Below are 21,563 nucleotides of genomic sequence, written 5' to 3' on the forward strand. Positions count from 1 at the left end.
GGGAGGAGAGAAAGCATAAGAACCTCCCTAGTTTAAGTCAAAATTTCCATTACACACTAAATCTTTGCGAAAATTCAAGACAGAATTGTATGAATTGACAATTGGATTGATAAATGTTAGTATTGTACATTGTTTTCACCAGTAATCTTTGCAGGTACAGGACCCATTCCTAAAGTGATGGAACCGAACACGATCTCTAACAATAATTTCAACGTCAAAAGCTTTCGAAATTAATTTGGTTACATTGTGACAGTCACTGCAGATTCGCAAATTCTTGAAAATGCGTATAGGAATTCCCGGTTTCAGTTTCAAAAGTCCATAAGCAATGGCAAGTCTCTCACTGTGCAGTTTAAGCGACCGTCTCTTCCCATTATCAAGTTCATCAACCATTGATGCTTGTGACAAGTCAGGAACATACCCTGCTAATTTGAGTCTTTCTTCTATAACATCCAAAAACTTGTAAATTTCTCTAGTATGCAAATGAGAAGTATCTCCAGCGAAAAATTCATGGAAAACGCCATTAATTTCAATTGAACTACAGCCTGGATCTTTTTTAATACCTTTATCGGTCATCAATTTCCTAATCAGTCCAGCCTCGTCCCATCGGTTAGCAGTTGCATATACTCTTGACAAAAGAACATAAACACCACTAGTGTCACTGCCTTCAGACTCAATTACTTTTCTTGCCACTTCTTCACTAAGTTCTATGTCAGCATTTTTCTTGCAGCAACCATCAAGAAGACTTCTCCATATTGCTGCATCAGGTTTCATTGGCATGTTTGAAACAACATCAAGAGCTTCAACAATACGCCCCGCACGAGCCAGAAGGTCAACCAGGCAACCATAGTGCTCTAAAACAGGCCTAATCTTATACTCAAAAACCATTTTATCAAAATAGCTACGGCCCTCGTCAACCAAACCTCTATGATTACAAGCACTCAAAATACCAACAAATGTGATTGAATCCGGTATTACTCTCTTGATAACCATTTCGTCAAAACAACGAAACGCTTCCTCAACCTCCCCATGCATTGCAAATCCTAATATCATAGCATTCCAAGAATTCAAATCACGTTTGCTCATCCTCTCGAAAACCTGAACAGCTATATCCAACGAACCACATTTGCAATACATGTTCAATAAACAATTGTTAACAAGCAAATCAAAATCTAAGAAGCTCTCATACTTCCTTAAAACATAAGCATGTACCCACATTCCCAAAGATAACGCCCCGAAGCTAGCACAAGCATCAAGAACACTCTGCACTGTGTACCCATCAGGCTCAAATATCTTTTGCATCTCAGAAAACATTCTCAAAGCACTTTCAAACTCACCCGATTGAACAAGAGCATCAATCATAACATTCCAAGACACCAAACTTCTCTCAGGCATTTTATCAAACACTCTCCTAGCATCCTTCAAACACCCACAAGACGAATAAAAATGAATCAAACTATTGTTTATATATACATCTGAATCAAACCCAAGTTTCAAAGCAAACCCATGTGCTTGTTTCCCTTCAGAAAGTGCAAAAAGATAAGCACAAGCCTTGAGCACAAATGGGAAAGTATGCTTATCAGGCTCAACATTTGTAACCATTTTATAAAAAAGCAAAAAGGCTTCATTTTTACGATTATTACTATGAGCACAAGCTCTAATAAGAGTATTCCAGATGAAGGAATTGGTGTTTTCTAAATTACTGAAGAGTTGAAAAGAATAGTTAAGGTCATGTAAGGAGGCAAAATGGAGAATTCTGCTGTAGAGGAAAAGGGTGTCTGTGTTGTCAAATGTGGTTGTACGAAGAGTATAGGCGTGTACTTGTTTGAGCTGAGAAATGGAAGTGCATTGTGTCAAGATTTGGAGGATATGGCGTCGATGCTCACTAGTGTTGGTGCTGGTATTGATGGCATAAGTTGTTGGCCTTGCTGTAGTTGCTAGAATCATCTTATTCGCAGGCTATTCTCCACAAGTAAATTATTTTGGAAAATATAAATAGATACACAAGTAAACTTTTCTGGAAAAGCAAAAATATGACAAAAGAATTTTTTTTAACCATCCAGTGTCTTAGAATTCACTGGTGCACATATTCGAATTCGTGCCTTAGAAAAGTCTTTAACTATTTTCTGCACTTTCTGTTAAATTAGATTTTATTATTAAAACCCCTCCACCTTAATTAAAAATTATGAATTTGAGCCTTGATAATAGAAAAATTTTCTATAAAAAAAGCATTTTCTTTAAAGGGACGCTACTTGGTTGACACCCATCTCATGGATGCCTAAGATTACACCCATCTAATGCATATTTACTAATATCTGTAGCACATTGGTTCTAGAAGATATGGTGTAACAACTTGTCAATTGATTGCACTCCATAAATTTTTGAATCAAGAAGATACGTTAAAACAACTAATACAATTAGTCATATTCTCTGAAGATGGAAAAGGAAATTAATTTATTATTAGTGCTTAATAAAGAGTTTCATTTTTATTTGGAGATACTAGAAATCAGTGCTTACTTGTATCACACCCTTTCTTTGATGCTTGGTTTGTCCTACAGTGAATAGAACATATATCTTCGATCTTCCTAATGTTTGATATACTGGCTTGACACTCTCAATAATTAACGTTGACAGATCAAATATAAACAACCATTTTTTGGAGTCTCATGAATATAAGCCCTTCTTCATCTTATATAAACCTATTCGCTTGATGGTCATCCATGTTGTTTAGATCCTTCAAAAATATTGTTCAATCTTGTCGGATCATCCAAAAATATTGCAACTGGATCTTTATGTGTGGGGAATAATACAAGCAATTTACTTGCTTGGAACATAAAGTTAGAGATATTGATCAATCCAACCAAGGTTCAGTCCTTAGCGAACTGTAAGAGATTGATATGTCTATACTGAAAAGTTCAACTATAATTTTGAATGAAGAGAGTGCATGTCCATCTTCATAGACATTAATAGCACACTTGGGAAGTACAGCCTCGATAGTACAACATGTATATCTACAGTTCACAGTTCAGAACATTTTACGACTAATTATTTATCGTTCATTACCAGTAAAACCTCAGCACCAGCAGCAATGATACCATCCAAGAACTCCCCTTCATAGACATTAATAGCACACTTGGGAAGTACAGCCTCGATAGTACAACATGTATATCTACAGTTCACAGTTCAGAACATTTTACGACTAATTATTTATCGTTCATTACCAGTAAAACCTCAGCACCAGCAGCAATGATACCATCCAAGAACTCCCCAACTTCTTGGGTATCTTTAAAAGCATAAGGAGAAGCAAAGTCACTGTCCAGATTATACCAAACCCCCTGAATACACCTTAATGTAACCCAATGTCTGCTTCTCCAAAGGCCACCAAACTTTCTAACAGGAACATTAAGAACAATTCCCATCAGTCGATCATCGAGAACAATTGAAGGAGCCCCATTTCGCTTATCGTGCCAAACAACAGTTTTGCCTTTCTGTTCCAGTGCAGCAATCAATATGTTTATATCATAGTTCCCGGTTATTGCATTATGATGAGGCTTAAAAACAACTGATACAGGAGTCCAGCTTCCCCTGTTAGGGTCATCGATATCAAGTTTCTCAGCAATGGAATTCAAATCAGCTCTTGTAAACGCATCTTTCCCCTGATTTATAACATAGTGCAACCAATATGTCATCATACGAAACATGGGTTTTGTCCAAAAAAAAATGTTCAATTTGAATAAAGTGTAATCACATGTACACTAATTGACCTAAATTTTTAAGCAATCAAATTAGAAAAAAGCATAAAGGGGATTAATAGTGTACCTGGAAGAGATTGTTGAGGGAATGTAAGAGGCAGAACTGTAATCTTTGCCTCTCGTGGTATATCTTTGTTCCTCCCTCCATATTCTACTCTCTCGGAAGAGATCACTAAAAGACAGGACGAACCAACGGTTGCTTAGCGTGAAGTTAAAATCGACAGTAACTACAGAGCTCCTCTGCTATTGGCTCTACATATTTTATTCTTAATGAGAAATAAAGAATAAAATATAAAGAATATTCTACTTAAACAACAGCAGATCTCTTGGTTCTATATAGCAATAAAGGATATTAAAGCATGACATGTAGTATTACTTTACTGAGGATTCAAATCTGCCTAAGAACAGACGCTTGGACATTAATGTATACCAGTCCAGCACACAATCTGTGCCACTCGTCACAACTAACAAGTTCAGGTCATTAAACCTTTCAATCACTGCATAAAGATGCCAGAAAGAGGCATTAGCTTATGACAAGTTAATACACATCATTGCAACGTGACCTCGTATACAGAGGATTCATAGCTAGGTATATATTGTACATTGCTTGGACAATCTAGCAATAGATCAAATTCACCATTAACCATGACAGTCTTATACCACATTTCTTTGTTTAGAAATTAAGTAGTTGAAAGTTAATTAATTGAAAACCAGAACCCGGCATTCAAACCAATATGAACTTCACATAGAAGGTAAAAGAAATTACCTCAAATGAGTACTCACACAGAAGATCTGATTGTTGTAATAACGTTGATTTTAATCAGCAAGTTTAAGCTGCAAAAGGAAGGGAAACTATATAAGGACCTATGAAATTCCAAAAGTAGAATAAAAGAAAATAAAGATGACAAAAGTAAAAATGAAAAAAAGAAGACGTTGTCAAAGAGATAGCAAAAATATATTGAAGAAGGCATTTGAATTCAGCGCCCACATTTTGCAACTGGTAACCAACGTGTTCAAGAACCGAGCATGCTTCGATTCTCTGGCATTTATCCATAGGTTTCAATAAACATTGTAGCCTACAAAGTATGTCCTAAACGTTGGCCATTCACATCAAGTTCTTACAAAGTATTATCCCAATCTCAAAATAAAGATATCTATTTATTTGTACCTACAAAATATATGCATAGTACATAAAATGCAAATATAGAGAATACAAAAGGTGTTCAATTATCGAATGTGTGGCCACATATGAATAGCCACATGCAAAAGTATATCATTATTTTTCAAAAGAAAAAAAGAAAAGAAAAAGAAGAGCATTAGTCTAAGGAGAAAGAACTGGAACTTTAACAACTATTCCCTTGCATTAAACTCTATAAACTCCAAAAAGTTAAATTAGAACTAAAGAAGGAAAAACACATAAACTGGCACAATTACTGTATATTGAAATAGAGCGAAAAACAAAATGCATTAATCAGCTGAACAATTTTTAACTACATGCATCAAGGACTTCTCTGTATTTGTTTTCAAGCGGAACCATTTTGTGCATGGTACAAGGAGTAGCAGGGCATACAATAACAAGTTGCATAAAGAATCACCTCGTGCAGAGTTTCATTAGCCTAAAAAACATTTCCACTCCTTACTCCTTAAACTTACCAATCTATTAATTGTGGAGTACACACATTGACAGATTAGCAGACGGCATTATAGAGTAGTGGTAGTAGAGTAAGTATGGTACAAATGGTATAACAAATAAATCTTTGATACTTAGGAACATCCCAAAAAAAAAGGAAAAATCTATCTTGACTTAACATCAGAATGTCATGAAATAAACATAGTCATTGCCTCGCCAGTGTCTAGGGTTGGGCCAGGAGGATCTCTTAACGCCTTCTTTCCCACAAAATAATAACCACATATCTGCTCCTCTATTCAAGTGTTGCATAGCGTAGCAAAAAAATAAGGCATAAGGGATTAAAATTTAAGAACCATGCTTAAAATATAGAAATACCACACAAATGCTATAGTTGGATGCACTTGCTAGTGCACTTTTCTTGCTTTAACTGGGTTAAAACTATCTCGGGTTGAGAACTTTGATGTCTTAGGTTAAAATCCCAGCGGGGGTAAAAACAGTAGGTGATTCCTTCCCATGTGTCCAAACTTTGCTACATAGAGTTACCTGGTACCTGTTATTGGTGGGAGGGTGAGAGATAGCACGTATCCATGGAATTAATCGACATGCGCGCAAGCTTGACCTAGACACCACGGTTATAAAAAAAATATCGCGGGTTTATTCTCTTTCAATTCTTGCAATCTCGCCAAAAGTAATTTGAAGGTCTTATTTTGAAAATCACATACTAAATCACTGAATCATCACATTTAATCAGGGAAATTTCACATTCATGTAAAGAATTGAGCCTTTGAATTCAACAACAAAGAAAATATAGTAATATGCACACCTCATTCCCTTGTTCAGCAGTTCCTCTGAGAAGAACGGGGATGAGATGAGACGCTGCGATTCGTCTACTGCACAAGTTAGAGATCGAAAGTAGAGATTAATTTCCCAAGTTGAGAGATTATAGAGAAGCAATTAGCAGAAAATGGATTTGCGATTTTGACTTCAAATTAAAACTGCAACTAGTGAAAGAATGTTCGAGAAGATATATATTAGACGTGCAAAGTGCAAACTAAATGCCTAAACTACCCTCATTTTGCATTCCTCGGGGAACATATATTAATTAGACTTGGTCAACTATCTTTCTTTTCTTTTCTATTTTCACAAAAACTCTGCTACATCCTCCAATTTCTCTTTTTATTTTAGTTAAAAAAGAAATCCTTACATTTAATTATCGAATATTTGGTACATGTTATAAATATATTATAAGATATTCATTTAGTACTCCGTTGTAAATAAGCTTCTTGAAGAAGTTTATCCATATGGGACTCCGCCGTAAATATGTTTATCTATTTAGTACTCTATTGGAAATAAGCCTCCTGAAGAAGCTTATCACTTCGGTACCCGGTTATGGATAAACATTACTCCCGGTAGAAGATTATCCATACCGGGTATAATAAGCTTATCCTTTCGATACTCCGTTATGGATAAACATTACCCCCGGTAGAAGATTATCCATACCGGGTACAATGAGCTTATCCTTTCAGTACTCCATTATGGATAAACATTACCCCCAGTAGAAGATTATCCAAACCGGGTACAATGAGCTTATCCTTTCAGTACTCCGTTATGGATAAACATTACCCCCAGTAGAAGATTATCTATACCCGGTACAATGAGCTTATCCTTTCAGTACTCCATTATGGATAAACATTACTCTCAGTAGAAGATTATCTATATCTGGTATGTAGCACAGCAGCTTGCAGTAGCAGCTTACACAGCAGCTTCCTTTCTTCTATAAATAGAAGAGATTTCAGTTCATTATGTACATTAGTTTGAATTCGAATAATATATCAGTTTCTCTCTATACTTGTCTTTACTTTACAATCTTTATTTTATAATACGTTATCAGCACGAGACTCTGCCATCTCGAGCAAATACTTTGAAAGTATCTGAGGTACGAACTTTCTTTTTCTATATAATGTCAAATCTTTCTAAACTTGAATTTATAGCCCTGGATATATCGGGCAAAAGCTACATGTCTTGGGTGCTTGATGCTAAAATTCATCTTGATGCGATGGGTCTGGCAGACACCATCAAGGATAAAAATCAGGCATCAAACCAAGACCGTGCCAAAGCAATGATATTTCTACGCCATCACCTTGATGAGGGCCTGAAAATGGAATATCTTACTGTTAAAGATCCAGTCATACTGTGGAATAATTTGAAAGATAGATATGACCACGTGAAGATGATCGTTCTTCCACAGGCACGTTATGATTGGACTCATCTAAGGCTACAAGATTTTAAATCTATCAGTGAGTATAATTCTGCTACGTTCAGAATTATTTCCCAATTGAAATTATGTGGTGATAATATTACTGATCATGATGTGTGGGAGAAAACTTTCACCACTTTTTATGCCTCGAATATGCTCCTGCAACAGCAATATCGAGAGATGGGATTCAAAAAGTATTCTGAACTTATCTCACATCTTCTTGTAGCCGAGCAACATAATGAGCTATTAATGAAAAACCATGAAAGTCGACCTACTGGTTCTTGTCCATTCCCTGAAGTGAATGAGACGAACTTCCACCAAGCTAAGCGCGGAAGAGGTCGTGGCCCCAGTCGTGGTCATGACCGTGGCCGGGGAAGAAACTTTAATCATGGTAATAATAATGCACCAAAGAACCCTCCTCGCCACCAGCAGTGGAAAAGGAAGGAACAAAAGCATGAAGCGGTGCAAGCACCAAATGCAGAAAATGCATGCTATAGATGTGGAGGAAAAGGGCACTGGTCACGTACTTGTCGTACGCCAAAGCACCTGGTTGAGCTTTATCAAGCCTCCCTAAAGAAGACTGAGAAAAATGCTGAAGCAAATTTTATTTCTGAAGATAATTTAGACTTCATGCATTTAGATGTAGCTGATTACCTTGCACTCCCAGATGGAGAAACAAGTCATGTGATCGATGGTGAATCTGTAGAAATGTAAATATTTTAATTTTTGTTGTTTGTAATAGATAGTATGGTTATGTAATTGTTGTACATAAAGAAAAATTATGATATGATAATGATGTTTACTATAATATATCTTATTTATGTCATTTTGAAGAATATGGATAACATTATTAGATCAACTTAAACTCTAGCAGAGTTTGCAAGAAATATACAACCACAAGAAGTGGTTATATTTCGTATATCTCATTGTAATTATATTTTGTTAACCACCAGAAGTGGTATATGCCTATGATCACCAGAAGTGATAATTTAGGCTTTCTATGGTTACAATTGAAGATAAGCTACATAAATATTCTCTATATTAAATGCACGCCTCGATTTGCTCCTGAAGTAGTAAATATTTTAAAAAAGAGGTTGAGGCATCACAATTTGATGTGATTAATGCGCATTCAGATAATTATGTTAGATTTTCCTGAAGGATGAGAACTTGATAATAATAATCCATTCCCTGAAGTGAATGTGACAATATTAATAAATCTGGTAAATATGAACGCGCTCTTGATGTAAATATATTACAATTCACCTCCAGAAGAGGTAATATAATTGAGAGAATATATACTCAATATTTCGTATTTTAAATTTGCTCCTGAAGAAGTAATACAATTGAAATTGCCTCCTGAAGTAGGAAAATATTATGAAGAGGAGTTTTCTTGTACTTAAACAATTGTTTATTTGATTGTGATTTTCTCTTATGATACCAGAAGTGTCTGAGCAATATTTGATAGTACAAAATGTATCAATAACTCCTGAAGAGCTAAGTGTTTGCCTAGAAGACACATGACACCAGTAGTGTCCGATAAATATTAGATTGTGGATAATAAATGAAGGCTCTCGAAGAGCTTATTTACAAATATGTCATTCATATTATATGATTATGGTCAAAACATATGTTGTAGTAAATCCGAAGTTTACTAAAATAAATGGCTATCATATTGAGACTATAAATGATTGGAAGATTAAAAATCTTCATGTTTCCACAATCATAGGGGGTAAAATAATATGTATATGAGAAGTTACCCGCCTTATTCTTCGATTTGTACTACATCATGTATCACGGTAAACCAGAAGTTTACTAATACAAAAGTAGCCACAATAAATCAGAAGTTTGCTAATGCAAATGTTTATGTCATAGTAAACCAGAAGTTTACTAAGAGATAGCACATGCCATGATAAACTTGAAGTTTTCATTTGCCATTTTTAAATGAGCTATTTGAGAATTTAGATAAGCATATACTAAAGAACTAGAAGATTCTTCAAGAATTCTCCAGTGTTGCTTGTTCTCATAATAAATTGATTATACCAGCTAAAGTTGGGACTAAGACCCCAGATTCTGAAATATATAAAAGGTGAATATGGTCTCATTCACCTATCATGTGAACCACTTATAGATGCATATATAAGATGGTTACATGTATGTTTATTGTCAACCTGTAGTTTGGCGTTTGAAATTGCTTTTCTCACTTAAGAGCATAATTTTCAGATTATGAAATCAAGACAGTTCATCTTGATAATGTTGGTTTATATACAAGCTAGTTTAGCAGTGAATACCTCCTATTAATGGCTAAACTATTGTTTATGAGAAAGCTTCATGTGTTGGTCTAAGATTTTCTAAATTGCATATAGCAGCACTTGTATGCATCAGACCAACAATATATGATAAGTCCTCCTTTAGGATCAGAAACCAAATATTTTACTATCTTTTGATGTGTGGTATATGATTAATTTCTCTACCACAATGCACAAAGATATGTTTCCCGAAGAAGATTGAGGATATATGTTAGTTTTTCTAACATTTGGGGAATGGAATAAACAGCTGAAAAATATGCTATATGAATCGAATTATCATTAATATGATCCTCACTTAGAAGATAATTCAAGTCAAATGCCAGAAGCATTTGCTGATCCAAAATCAAATATCATATTTCAGCTGCAAATGCTCCTATTAAAATTTAAAGTCCCTAATGGATAGAGTTTACTGTACGCATGAAGCGTGGTAGACCAATCGGTTCCAAAGATAACAATCCTTGAAAAATGATAAGGAGCTAATGATCAAAATGATCATAATGAGGAGGAAATGAGCTCTAGAAGAGCCCACGACATAACATTTCATAAAATTCCTGAAGAAGTTGAGGTACCTGAAAGAAAGTGATGAGATCTCAACAAGTTATGTCGCTTAGGAACCGATACAAAATGATCGTGGACGATATATTTGATACAATATAGTGCACAATACTGTGAAATATTATGAGGATCGGACCAGTAGTCCAGACACCTGAAGATGTCATGCCATTTAAATGCGAGTCATAACCTATATGACTCATTTGATTAAATCTCTATAAAGATCCCTAAAGGATTTAAAATGCCTGAAGCATGTAGTTCAAAGTCTCGAGAAATGTACTCGATCAAATTATAAATATCTTTGTACGGTTTAAATCAATTTGGGCGCATGTGATATAATCGCCTCAGTGAATATTTGCTGAAAGAAAGTTACATAAATGATGTTATTTGTCCATGTATTTTTATAAAGAAAATGTCATCAGAATTTGTTACACTTGCTGTTTACGTTGATGACATAAATCTTGCTGGAACTCCAGAAGAGCTCCAAAGGCAATTGAATATCTTAATAAAGAATTTGAGATGAAAGATCTTGGAAAAATAAAAATTTATCTTGGTCTGCAAATTAAATATTTAGCAGACGAGATCTTTATCCATCAATTTGCCTATACAGAAAGGGCCTTTAAACGCTTTTACATGGACAAAGCGCACCCATTAAGTACACCAATGGGTGTTCGATCACTTGAAGTAAATAAGGATCTATTCCGACCTCCAGAAGAGGATGAGGAACTCATTGGTCCTGAAATACACTATCTCAGTGCAACTTATGTATCTTGCTAATGCTAACAAAGGTGGTGCAGATCGTATTGGTTATGCAGATACAAGATTAGAATGCAGAGACTCAAATATTTGAAACAAGGTTTTCATCAGGGGGAGTAAAATACGCGATGCACTCTTTTTTCCTTACTAAGGTTTTTTCCCACAGGGTTTTCCTTATAAGGTTTTTAATGAGGCACCTAGCAATGCGTATTACTAAATATGTGTACTCTTTTTCCTTCACTAGAATTTTTTTCCACGGGGTTTTTCCTAGTAAGGTTTTAATGAGGCACACTATCTTTTAATGAACATCCAGGGGGGAGTGTTATAAATATATTATATTATGGATATTCATTTAGTACTCCGTTGTAAATAAGCTTCCTGAAGAAGCTTATCCATATGGGACTCCGCCGTAAATATGTTTATCTATTTAGTACTCTATCGAAAATAAGCCTCCTGAAGAAGCTTATCACTTCGGTACCCGGTTATGGATAAATATTACCCCCGGTAGAAGATTATCCATACCGGCTATAATAAGCTCCTTTCGATACTCCGTTATGAATAAACATTACCCCGGGTAGAAGATTATCCATACCGGGTACAATGAGCTTATCCTTTCAGTGCTCCGTTATGGATAAACATTACCCCCAGTAGAAGATTATCCATACCGGGTACAATGAGCTTATCCTTTCAGTACTCCGTTATGGATAAACATTACCCCCGGTAGAAGATTATCTATACCTGGTACAATGAGCTTATCCTTTCAGTACTCCATTATGGATAAACATTACTCTCAGCAGAAGATTATCCATATCTGGTATGTAACAGCTTACACAGCTTGCAGTAGCAGCTTACACAGCAGCTTCCTTTCTTCTATAAATAGAAGAGATTTCAGTTCATTATGTACATTAGGTTGAATTCGAATAATATATCAGTTCTCTCTATACTTGTCTTTACTTTACAATCTTTATTTTATAACAACCGTACCTTTATCATATGATTTTTTATCCTAGAATTAGCTAGCCTCACAATTGTTATCTCGCAATAAATATGGGTGTGAATATAATACTCCTATCTCTTATTTTATCTGAAATTATTTGTTTGAGAGGATAATTTAATCTATATCTTCTATACTATATTAAAAGTACGAAATCTCTATCAAAATATTGTTCCTCTTTTTTACCCATTGTAAGTAAATTTTACGTTGGAAAATTGTAATTACAAACACTAATAGACAAAATTTGAAAAAAAATTAAAAAGTGCCGTTTTATTGCCTTTTTTTTGGTTGAGTGCGACTTTTCTTTATTAAAGTTCAAGATTGTGCAACTAATTAGGATTCATTATAGGTTTAGAATTTGTTGGAGATGTGAAGCTAGAAACTCGTGTTTTAGCAGTAGTATTACATTCCAATTACTGCATTTTTATGTGTGCTTGAGCTCAAATGATAGTGAATTACACTTAGTACGTGTTTTATGCCTTGCAGGAAGTGATCCCGAGTTCAGAAGTTAATTTGGAGCTAAATCGATCAATTTTGAGCTTTGAAGTCTGAGTAAAAGCCCAATGCATTAAGCAGGGATCGTGTTCGGAGGTCGTGTACCAAGTCTGGATGTCAAAAGAAGATAAAAACATTCACTCTGAGAAATTTGCACTACTGCGCCGCACTGTGCGCTGCAGGTGTGCAATTTCGCAACAGGCATCAGAAAAACAACTCTCTGAAGTTTTCCACTACCGCGCCACACAGTGCAACGCAGCGTGCGGCGCGCCTGTACAAAATTCACAGAGCTAAGTCCTAATTCGCGCAGGAAAGGGTGTTTCGTCTGGACCCGACCCTACTTGGTATAAATACATGTAAAAATGCTATATGGAGGACTTTTGACACATCGGAGACCTAGGGATACTATTTCGGAAGGAGATTATCATCGAATTCTACATTCCTTCATCTTTAATTTGTAATTTGATTATGCAAACTATTTGTGGAATTGTTACTATGAGCATGAGTAGCTAAAAACCTAATCTAGGGTTTTGATGGAACTTGTTGAAGGATGACTTTCTCGTTATGTTAATATAGATTTGCCATCGTATTATCTCTATTTGTTCAACTATATGCTTATTGCTGTTGATTGAAGGGCCCTCAATTAGTTGTTCCTATTTAGTGTGTATTACTCGGGAGAGAGTGTATATTTAGGTTGTTATTGAACATCATCACTCCTAACGTATATGAGGGATCAATACGAAGGGTTTAAAGGTGGGATTAGGGATAACGAAACCTTGGGTGCGATCTAAGTGGGCTGTACTTAAAAGCTAGCTAGCGTAATTCGGAGAATATGTCTAGTATATTGTTGTAAATATAGCGGAAATGATTCCGACAACAGGGGAATCAGAACCTTAGACCATTCTCATTCTTGCTTACAATCAGTTTATAGCTTGTTCTTAATTACTGCACTTTTATTACGTAATATTTAGTTAATAAACACCCATTTTGTTATTCAAACATCTCTGAAGATTGAATACGTGAATTTCTGTGAGTACAATAGTTGTAATCGATAGGTTAATTCCCTGTGGGATTCGACTCCGTACTTGTTAGCCAGAATATATTTGCAGCGACCTCTTAGTCCTTTTTATAAGGATTAGTTGGCCGTGATCAGTTGAAAATTAGATTTTATTGTCGTGTCTTTTGTTTATTTAGGTTTAGGTTCTTTTATATGTTTAGATTTAGGGTTCAGTAATTTTTTTAGGGGGGGAGACCATAAAACTGTTTTTAGGGTTATTGACGTTGTTGAAGAAGTCAACATGGCACATTCTTTTCATAAATTCTTGAGCATGTCAAGGTGTGTGAAGGTAAACTTACTTGTAATTTAAGGTAAACTTTCTAACATTTAATCTGTTCTTGAAGTTATGTAATAATAGACCTTCATCTTGATAGAAAATGTTTCATATAAATTGTCAATTCAAAATTGATTATTCAGAAGATAGATTAGGCATTTTAGCTCATATGAATTAAAGCTCTTATTAATTCAAGATTACTTTTGCCTATATTCTATAAGTACAATTACTAATAGCTATGCCTACTCAAGTTGTTCATACATATTATGTAAGATAAAATAAATTTGATTAACCCAATTCAAGTACTGTTAGTACAAAAAAGGTGAACAATATAAGAAAAATTGCTTCTTTCCTTTCATTATTAGAACTATTTTAGAAAATATTTACGAGTTACATTCTATCATCAACTAATTTTATGTTACCTCTACATAAATACAGATAATGTATATATGAAATATTTTCCCCTCTCAAATACTGACGATACACATAAAAAAATGTGCAAATACAAGATACCACCATTAAAAATGAAGTTATTGAAATAAAAATCTTTTTATGTCCTTCAATCATATTATGTAGTCTCCACTGATTCTAATTAATTGTATCTGCACATCGCCGGCTGTGTTCTATCGAATTTTACTATATATCATCAGAAACATGTATTACATAACTCGATATCACAAGCCTCTTAGCGAACTGTCATTCGTCTTTTTTACCCTTTAAAATTAGATTTCACATTCGACATAGTAATTGAATTATTTTTCTAATATTTATGACTTTGAAATGTATTAAACTTTTATTATTAAATCTTTCTTTATTCGAAATACATAAAAAAAAAATCTTAATATTTAGAATTTTAAGATTGATTATTATTTGACCTTATATAAATCTTTTCCATAGTTTAACTATGTAACAACTTTTCATGTTAACTTTTCTAATATTTAGTAATTTGATATCTAACTTTTTTATAAATGTAGCTTTATTAGCTTTGAAACTTAGAAACAATTAAATTGTATCCGACATTAAGAATAAAAATTCCTAGAATCCTAGGTAAATACAGAAAAAGCCAACAACTGAAGAAGCTAGGTATTTTGACAAATATTTTGTGAATTCTTATGAGGTATATACGTTCCTCCAATATTTTTATTTGTTTCGTTGTTTATGCTATTGAGTCTCTTCCATTGCGTATTGTATGCATGTACATAATGATACATAATATATATGGTACTCTTCCGCAACTGAGTAAATTTTTAATCTCAATCAAATAAAATTTAAGAACTGCTTGATTTAATGATATCCGAATTTCAATAATAATGTTTACTTTACTAATACTTGAAATGCTTATGTGATACTCATTTGGAATGTACATATATTTTCGGTACTTCAATCTAATATAAAAAATAATTTTCTTTTTATGAAGTACATTTTTTGTTCTTTCATAATTTTCTGTTTCTTTTAGAGTGTTTTTGAAAAAAATATCTTTAGCGATATAGTAACTTTTTGTGTACAAACTAATGCAAATATCTAACTGATATGAAACACTTGCCATTTATATGTGGGGAAAAAAAAGTAAAAGGCAACCTAGGTTATGATGGATAAATCATATATACATGTATTTTGTGAAGGTAAAATATAAATACAACACAATGGAAAAATTGGTAAAAACGTTTTTCATATGAAAACAAACAAGCAAAAGTATTTCAATAGGATATTTATGTAATTTTCTTTAAAAGTTTTATTTATTGGAACGGTGCAAGTTGAGGTTTGAACCTTTGACCTCTTAGAGAAAAATCAAACACATTGCCAATACATCAAGACACAATTTATGTCAAGTAGTGTCATTGTTTCCTACTTATCTGTTTCTGTAAGCGTAAATCCGCCCCTGCGCACCACACGCGTACCTAAAGGCTAGTAAACTATAAAGACTTTTGACGTCTAATTTAAATACATGCAAAGTATCAAAATAATTATTTTATAATCAAACCTCCCTAGATGAAAAAAGGGGAAAAGACAGGAGTACCTATGAAATTGAAACTATTTACCCTGCTCTACCCATAAAAATTTTTTACCCATTAAATAATTACAATCTCCTACCCATTTAATAAACAAACGGGTATCTCAAAATAACTATCCCACGCTAATGCCCTACCTATAAAAACGCAAAAGCTGCTCAAAATTTCAGAAAATAAGCGCAAAAAATTGAGATTTCCACCGGCATCCCCTAATTTGAAGATCGCAAGTGTGAAAAAATAGAGCGAAGATGTTGATTTCTCTTTACAATTCGACTTTTTCTCCTTAAATTTTGTAGAAGTAGCTGATTTGACTTTGGAAGATGCTAAAACTTTTGATGCTCAAACTCGCATCTTATATTTCCGATTTTTATTTCGCTGGCAGAGCAGAATGTCAAAAAATATAAGTATTACAGAAGTTTAGCACTCAAACTTCTGAATTTTTAGCTGAAAATTCTATTCTCGGTTTGGAGATTTGGAGATCTAGAGGTTAGAATCATAACAGCTGATTTGATTTCGAAAAATCTTTTGTTGAAATTCAATATTTGACATAACACTGTTGAAATTTGCATTTTTGAGATTCAATTTCGGACATAAAAGTGGTTATAACTTCATAATTATGAAAAATATACCAATTCTGCTGCAGCATAGTGGAGAATGGGATGATAACAATAATTTCATAAACTTTCATGTTGATGCAATTCTAATAAAGACCCATTGCAAATTTGAACATGTCACGACCCGGAATTCCCACCCCCGGGAGTCGTGATGGCGCCTACTAATAGGAGCTAGGCAAGCCAACTTAATTAACAATTTCATTAAACACATGATCCTTTTTAACAATTAACGGTATTAAATAAAGGCGACAGAATTTAAAATCATAGCGAAAGACTTAAATGTAGGTAGATGATCAATAATACAGAAGTTCCAACACATATATCTCTACCCCGGGACCGGAGTCACATCCTTACGAACCACTAAGGAGTACCACATACAAAGTCTGAAAGAAACATAATCTTTTATCTCGGGAACAATGAGATGACAGCCAAAGCATAAAGATAGAAGGGAGACGCCAGGCCTGCGGATGCCTGCAAGCTACCTCGGGTCTCTCTGGACTGAAGGTTCGCCCCCGAGCTAAAGCTGTTGCTGCTGCTCAATACCTGGACCAGTGCAAAAATGCACAGAGTGTAGCATCAGCACAACCGACCCCATGTGCTGGTAAGTGCCTAGCCTAACCCCGGCGAAGTAGTGACGAGGCTAGACTGGACTCCACATAAACCTGTGCAATTATAAATATACAACGAAAATCGAAGTACAAGGCAACTAACAGCATGAGGGGGGGGGGGAAACATGCTGTGGGGAGGTAACAAGATTAATAGTAAATCCGAAGTAATCAATCTAGGTGCACTTTACAATTTAAAGCGAACGAGAAACTAATGCCAACACTAAACACATTTGCATCAATAACTATTGCGGCGTGCAACCCGATCCACAATTTTCACTGTTGCGGCGTGCAACCCGATCCATAATTATCACTGTTGCGGCGTGCAACCGGATCCACAATTAACATTGTTGCGGCGTGCAACCCGATCCACAATTAACATTGTTGTGGCGTGCAACCCGATCCACAATTAACATTGTTGCGGCGTGCAACCCGATCCACAATTAATATTGTTGCGGCATGCAACCCGTTCCACAATTTTCACTGTTGCGGCGTGCAACCTGATCCACAATTATCACTGTTGCGGCGTGCAACCCGATCCACAATTAACATTGTTGCGGCGTGCAACCCGTTCCACAATTAACATTGTTGCGGCGTGCAACCCGATCCACAATTATCACTGTTGCGGCGTGCAACCCGATCCACAATTAACATTGTTACGGCGTGCAACCCGATCCATAATGTATACCTCTCAACCTTGCCCAAGCAACAGTCACAAATAAAGGGCAAGGGAGTAAACGGGTATTTTGAAAGAAATCCCAACAAGGGTGCACAAACAACCAATAACAACCATGCAAGAGTAAATCGTTATTTCTCTTTTTCTTTCATTTCCATATCCTAACTCTCATTAGCACTCGTGTCAAGCTCTAACGCATTTCTCATTTCACATACCCTCACCATTTGTATTTCAGACCGAGCCAACGCTCCACGAGGTTCTACAATCACAATATCTTTCACAAGGTGTTTACCACGTATAGAAGCCATTAATAACATGGAAGGCATAACAATATCCAAACAACTCACATATAAGGACTCACGGTCATGCTAGACCCCAATGTATAGGAACTCGTCACCATGCCTATACATCGTACTCGATCATTTAGCAATTAGCAAACAAGACTCGACTCTTATTCCCTCAAGCAAGGGTTAAACCAAACACTTACCTCAACTTCCGCGGCCAATACAATCCTCCACAACCGCTTTCCCTCTCGAATTCGGCTCCAACTCGACCAAATCTATGCAATAAGGACTTCATGATATCAATATGTGCTAAACAAATCAAACCCAATGACTAATTATAGCTTTTTCATCAATTTACCCCAAAAGGTCAAAAATGCCCCCGGACCCACATGGTCAAAACCCGAGGTTCGAACCAAAACCCGTTTACCCATTCCCCCAAGAACTCAAATATGTAAGTTATTTTGGAATCGGACCCCGAATTGAGGTCCAAAACCCGCAATTTTAGAAAACCTAGGTTCTACCCTAAATTCCCAATTTCCCCATTAAAAACCTTTGTTTTGAAGTTGAAATTATGTTTAAGGATGTTAAGGAGTAAAGAAAATCAGTTAGAAAACACTTACCAATCGTTTTGAAGAAGTGAAATCGTTTGGAAAATCGCCTCTTATGTTTTGGGTTTTGAAAAAGTGAAAAATGACTGAAAATCCCGACTTTATATACTGTGCTGGAGACTGGCGCGGACCGCACAAAAATGCACCGCGGCCGCGCCGAGGAAGGGAAGAAAAATGACTCTCTGAACCTACCCAGCGCAGACCGCACTGATTTGGTGCGCGGTCGCGCTGGTTGAATGGATCCAAGACCCACTCTCTGAATCTCCCAGCACGGACCGCACTGATTCGGTGCGCGGCCGCGCTGGTCGACCTAGACTTCACTGGCCCTCTGAACCTAGCCACGTGGACCGCGCAGAGATGCACCGCGACTGCGCGGCTTCCAGCGCGGACCGCGCGGAAATGACCGCGGCCGCGCTGGGGGCCTGCAACCCCTGAACCTGCAACCATCTGCTATATTTCTAGCCTAAGACCTCCCGGGACCTACTCAAAACTCACCCGAGCCCTCGGGGCTCCAAACCGAACATACATATAAGTTCAGAAACATCCTACGGACTCATCCGTGCGATCAAATCGCCCAAACAACATTGTAATCATCAAATTAGGCCTCAAGACCCAAGATTTCCTTCCAAATTTCATAAAACATCAAGTTTAGAGTTTTTAGTCCAAAACACGTCAAACGACGTCCAAATTCAACCAAACTTTACAGAAAGTACTTAAGCCGTATATAAGACTTGTACCGGGCGTCGGAACCAAAATACGAGCCCCATACCACAGTCTTTTAATCAAATTTCATTTCCAATTTCCTTAATTATTTCCAGAAAAACAATTTCACACAAAAATTTATTTCTCGGACTTGGGACCTCGGAACTTTGATCCGGGCATACGCCCAAGTCCCATATTTTCCTATGGACCCTCCGGGACCGTCGAATTCACGAGTCCGGGTCCGTTGCCCAAAACATTGACCGAAGTCAAACTTAAATCAATTAAAACATCAGAATTTATTATTTTTCTCACAAATTCATATTTAAAACTTTTCTGGCTCGCGCCCGGACTGCGCACACAACTCGAGGCAACCCCAAAATGCAGGTTTTATACGGCCTCAGAAGTACAGAGGGAGTAGGGAATACAGGTGATGACCCTTTGGGTCGTCACATTCTCCACCTCTTTAAAACAACCGTTCGTCCTCGAACGGACAAAAGGAAGGGAGTACCTTGAGTCGGGGAAAAGATGGGGATAACGGCTCCGCATATCAGACTCGGACTCCCAGATCGATGCCTCAGGAGGCTGACCTCTCCACTGAAACACGGACAGAAGGAAAACCTTTGGATCTCAACTGCACGAACATCTGCCGGTCCAGAATTGCTACCGGCTCCTCCTTATAGGATAAGTTCCTTGTCCAACTGGACAGTACTGAAATCTAACCACGTGCGTAGTGATCGCCGTTGATACCTCCGCAGCATGGATACATGGAAAACTGGATGGCACGGCTGATAAAGCTGGGCGGCAACGCAAGTCTATAAGCCACCTCTCCCACTCGATCAAGAATCTCAACTGACCAATGTACCTAGGGCTAAGCTTGCCCTTCTTCCCGAATCTCATCACGCCCTTCATAGGCGACACTCGAGCAATACCCGCCACCAACCATGAAAGCTACATCTCGAACCTTTTACGGTCTGCATAACTCTTCTGCCTAGACTCAGCTGAACGAAGCCTCTCCGAATGATCTTGACCTTGTCCAAGGCCTCCTGAACCAAATCCGTACCTATCAACCGAGCCTCTCCCGGCTCAAACCATTTCCAACCGAGAGACCGCATCGCCTACCATATAAAGCCTCATAAGGAGCCATCTGGATGCTCGACTGGAGCTGTTGTGTTAAGCAAACTCCGCCAATGGCAAGGACTGATCCCACAACCTCCAAAATCAATAACACAAGCTACGGAGCATATCCTCCAAATCTGTAATAGTCGCTCGACTGAGCCGTCCGTCTGGGAATGAATGACTGTGCTCAAGTCCACCCGTGTGCCCAACTCTCGCCTTGCAACTGCTCTCAGAGCTGAGGTAAACTGCGTACCCCAATCGAAAATGATAGACACGGGGCACACCAATGAAGGCGAACAATCTCCCGAATATAGATCTCAGGAAACCTCTCGGAGAGAATAGGAGACTGCCACAGGAATGAAATGCGCGACTTGGTCCATATCAAACATAACCCATATCGCATCAACTTCTTCGGGTCAACGGAAGTCCGGTAACAAAGTCGCATAGTAATCCGCCCCATCTCCACTCGGAAGCCAATCTCTTATGTAAACCACCCTGGCCTCTGTTCTTATTAACCTGCTGCAATTTAAACAACAAGCCACAATTATGCTTACGAATCCTTCTTCATCCTACGCCACCAATAAGTGCCTGCGCAAGTCCTTGATACATCTTCGCGCGCTCGTGAAATAGAGACCTGGAAGCTATGGGCCTCCTCTAAAATCAATTCTCAAGACCATGTCCACATTGGCACACAAACTCGCCCCTGTAATCTCAAAACAACCCATCATCATCTAAGAACCGCTCGCCACCTCCTCGCACTTCACCGTGTCTCTAAGGCACATAAATGGTATCATCAAACTGCCAGATCACGGATAGCATCCAATAATGAAGAACGAGCAACCAGTGCAAGGCTAACACTCGCTGGCGCACAAAATACCA

General features: G+C 36.9%; 3 protein-coding genes across 8 annotated transcripts; 1 reads left to right on the forward strand and 2 right to left on the reverse strand.

Moving 5' to 3' along the window:
• Positions 1 to 16: 16 nt before the first annotated feature.
• LOC109206728 (pentatricopeptide repeat-containing protein At1g59720, chloroplastic/mitochondrial) lies at positions 17 to 2,117 on the reverse strand. The gene has a single exon (XM_019369580.1). It carries the CDS (start codon positions 1,942 to 1,944, stop codon positions 136 to 138), a length of 1,809 nt encoding a protein of 602 aa, XP_019225125.1. The 5' UTR covers positions 1,945 to 2,117; the 3' UTR covers positions 17 to 135.
• A 778-nt stretch (positions 2,118 to 2,895) lies between these two features.
• On the reverse strand, positions 2,896 to 6,402 carry LOC109206729 (josephin-like protein). 6 transcript variants are annotated; one of them, XM_019369586.1, is made up of 5 exons: positions 6,203 to 6,402; positions 4,516 to 4,583; positions 3,817 to 3,921; positions 3,251 to 3,653; positions 2,896 to 3,092 (listed from the first exon to the last, which is right to left on the reverse strand). In XM_019369586.1, the coding sequence occupies exons 3-5, from the start codon at positions 3,895 to 3,897 to the stop codon at positions 3,043 to 3,045; spliced, it is 534 nt and encodes a 177-aa protein (XP_019225131.1). In that variant the 5' UTR covers positions 3,898 to 3,921; positions 4,516 to 4,583; positions 6,203 to 6,402; the 3' UTR covers positions 2,896 to 3,042. The 6 variants fall into 6 exon arrangements, with proteins under 6 accessions (XP_019225131.1, XP_019225129.1, XP_019225127.1 ...); XM_019369584.1 differs by adding an exon at positions 4,126 to 4,246 and having other exon boundaries at positions 2,896 to 3,653; positions 6,203 to 6,401; XM_019369582.1 differs by adding an exon at positions 4,126 to 4,246 and having other exon boundaries at positions 2,896 to 3,653; positions 3,817 to 4,001; positions 6,203 to 6,401.
• Positions 6,403 to 7,609: 1,207 nt separating this feature from the next.
• LOC109206721 lies at positions 7,610 to 8,350 on the forward strand. Its single transcript, XM_019369575.1, has one exon. It carries the CDS (start codon positions 7,610 to 7,612, stop codon positions 8,348 to 8,350), a length of 741 nt encoding a protein of 246 aa, XP_019225120.1.
• Positions 8,351 to 21,563: the final 13,213 nt, after the last annotated feature.

Source organism: Nicotiana attenuata, unplaced genomic scaffold, assembly GCF_001879085.1.
Source record: "Nicotiana attenuata strain UT unplaced genomic scaffold, NIATTr2, whole genome shotgun sequence".
NCBI lineage: Eukaryota > Viridiplantae > Streptophyta > Magnoliopsida > Solanales > Solanaceae > Nicotiana > Nicotiana attenuata.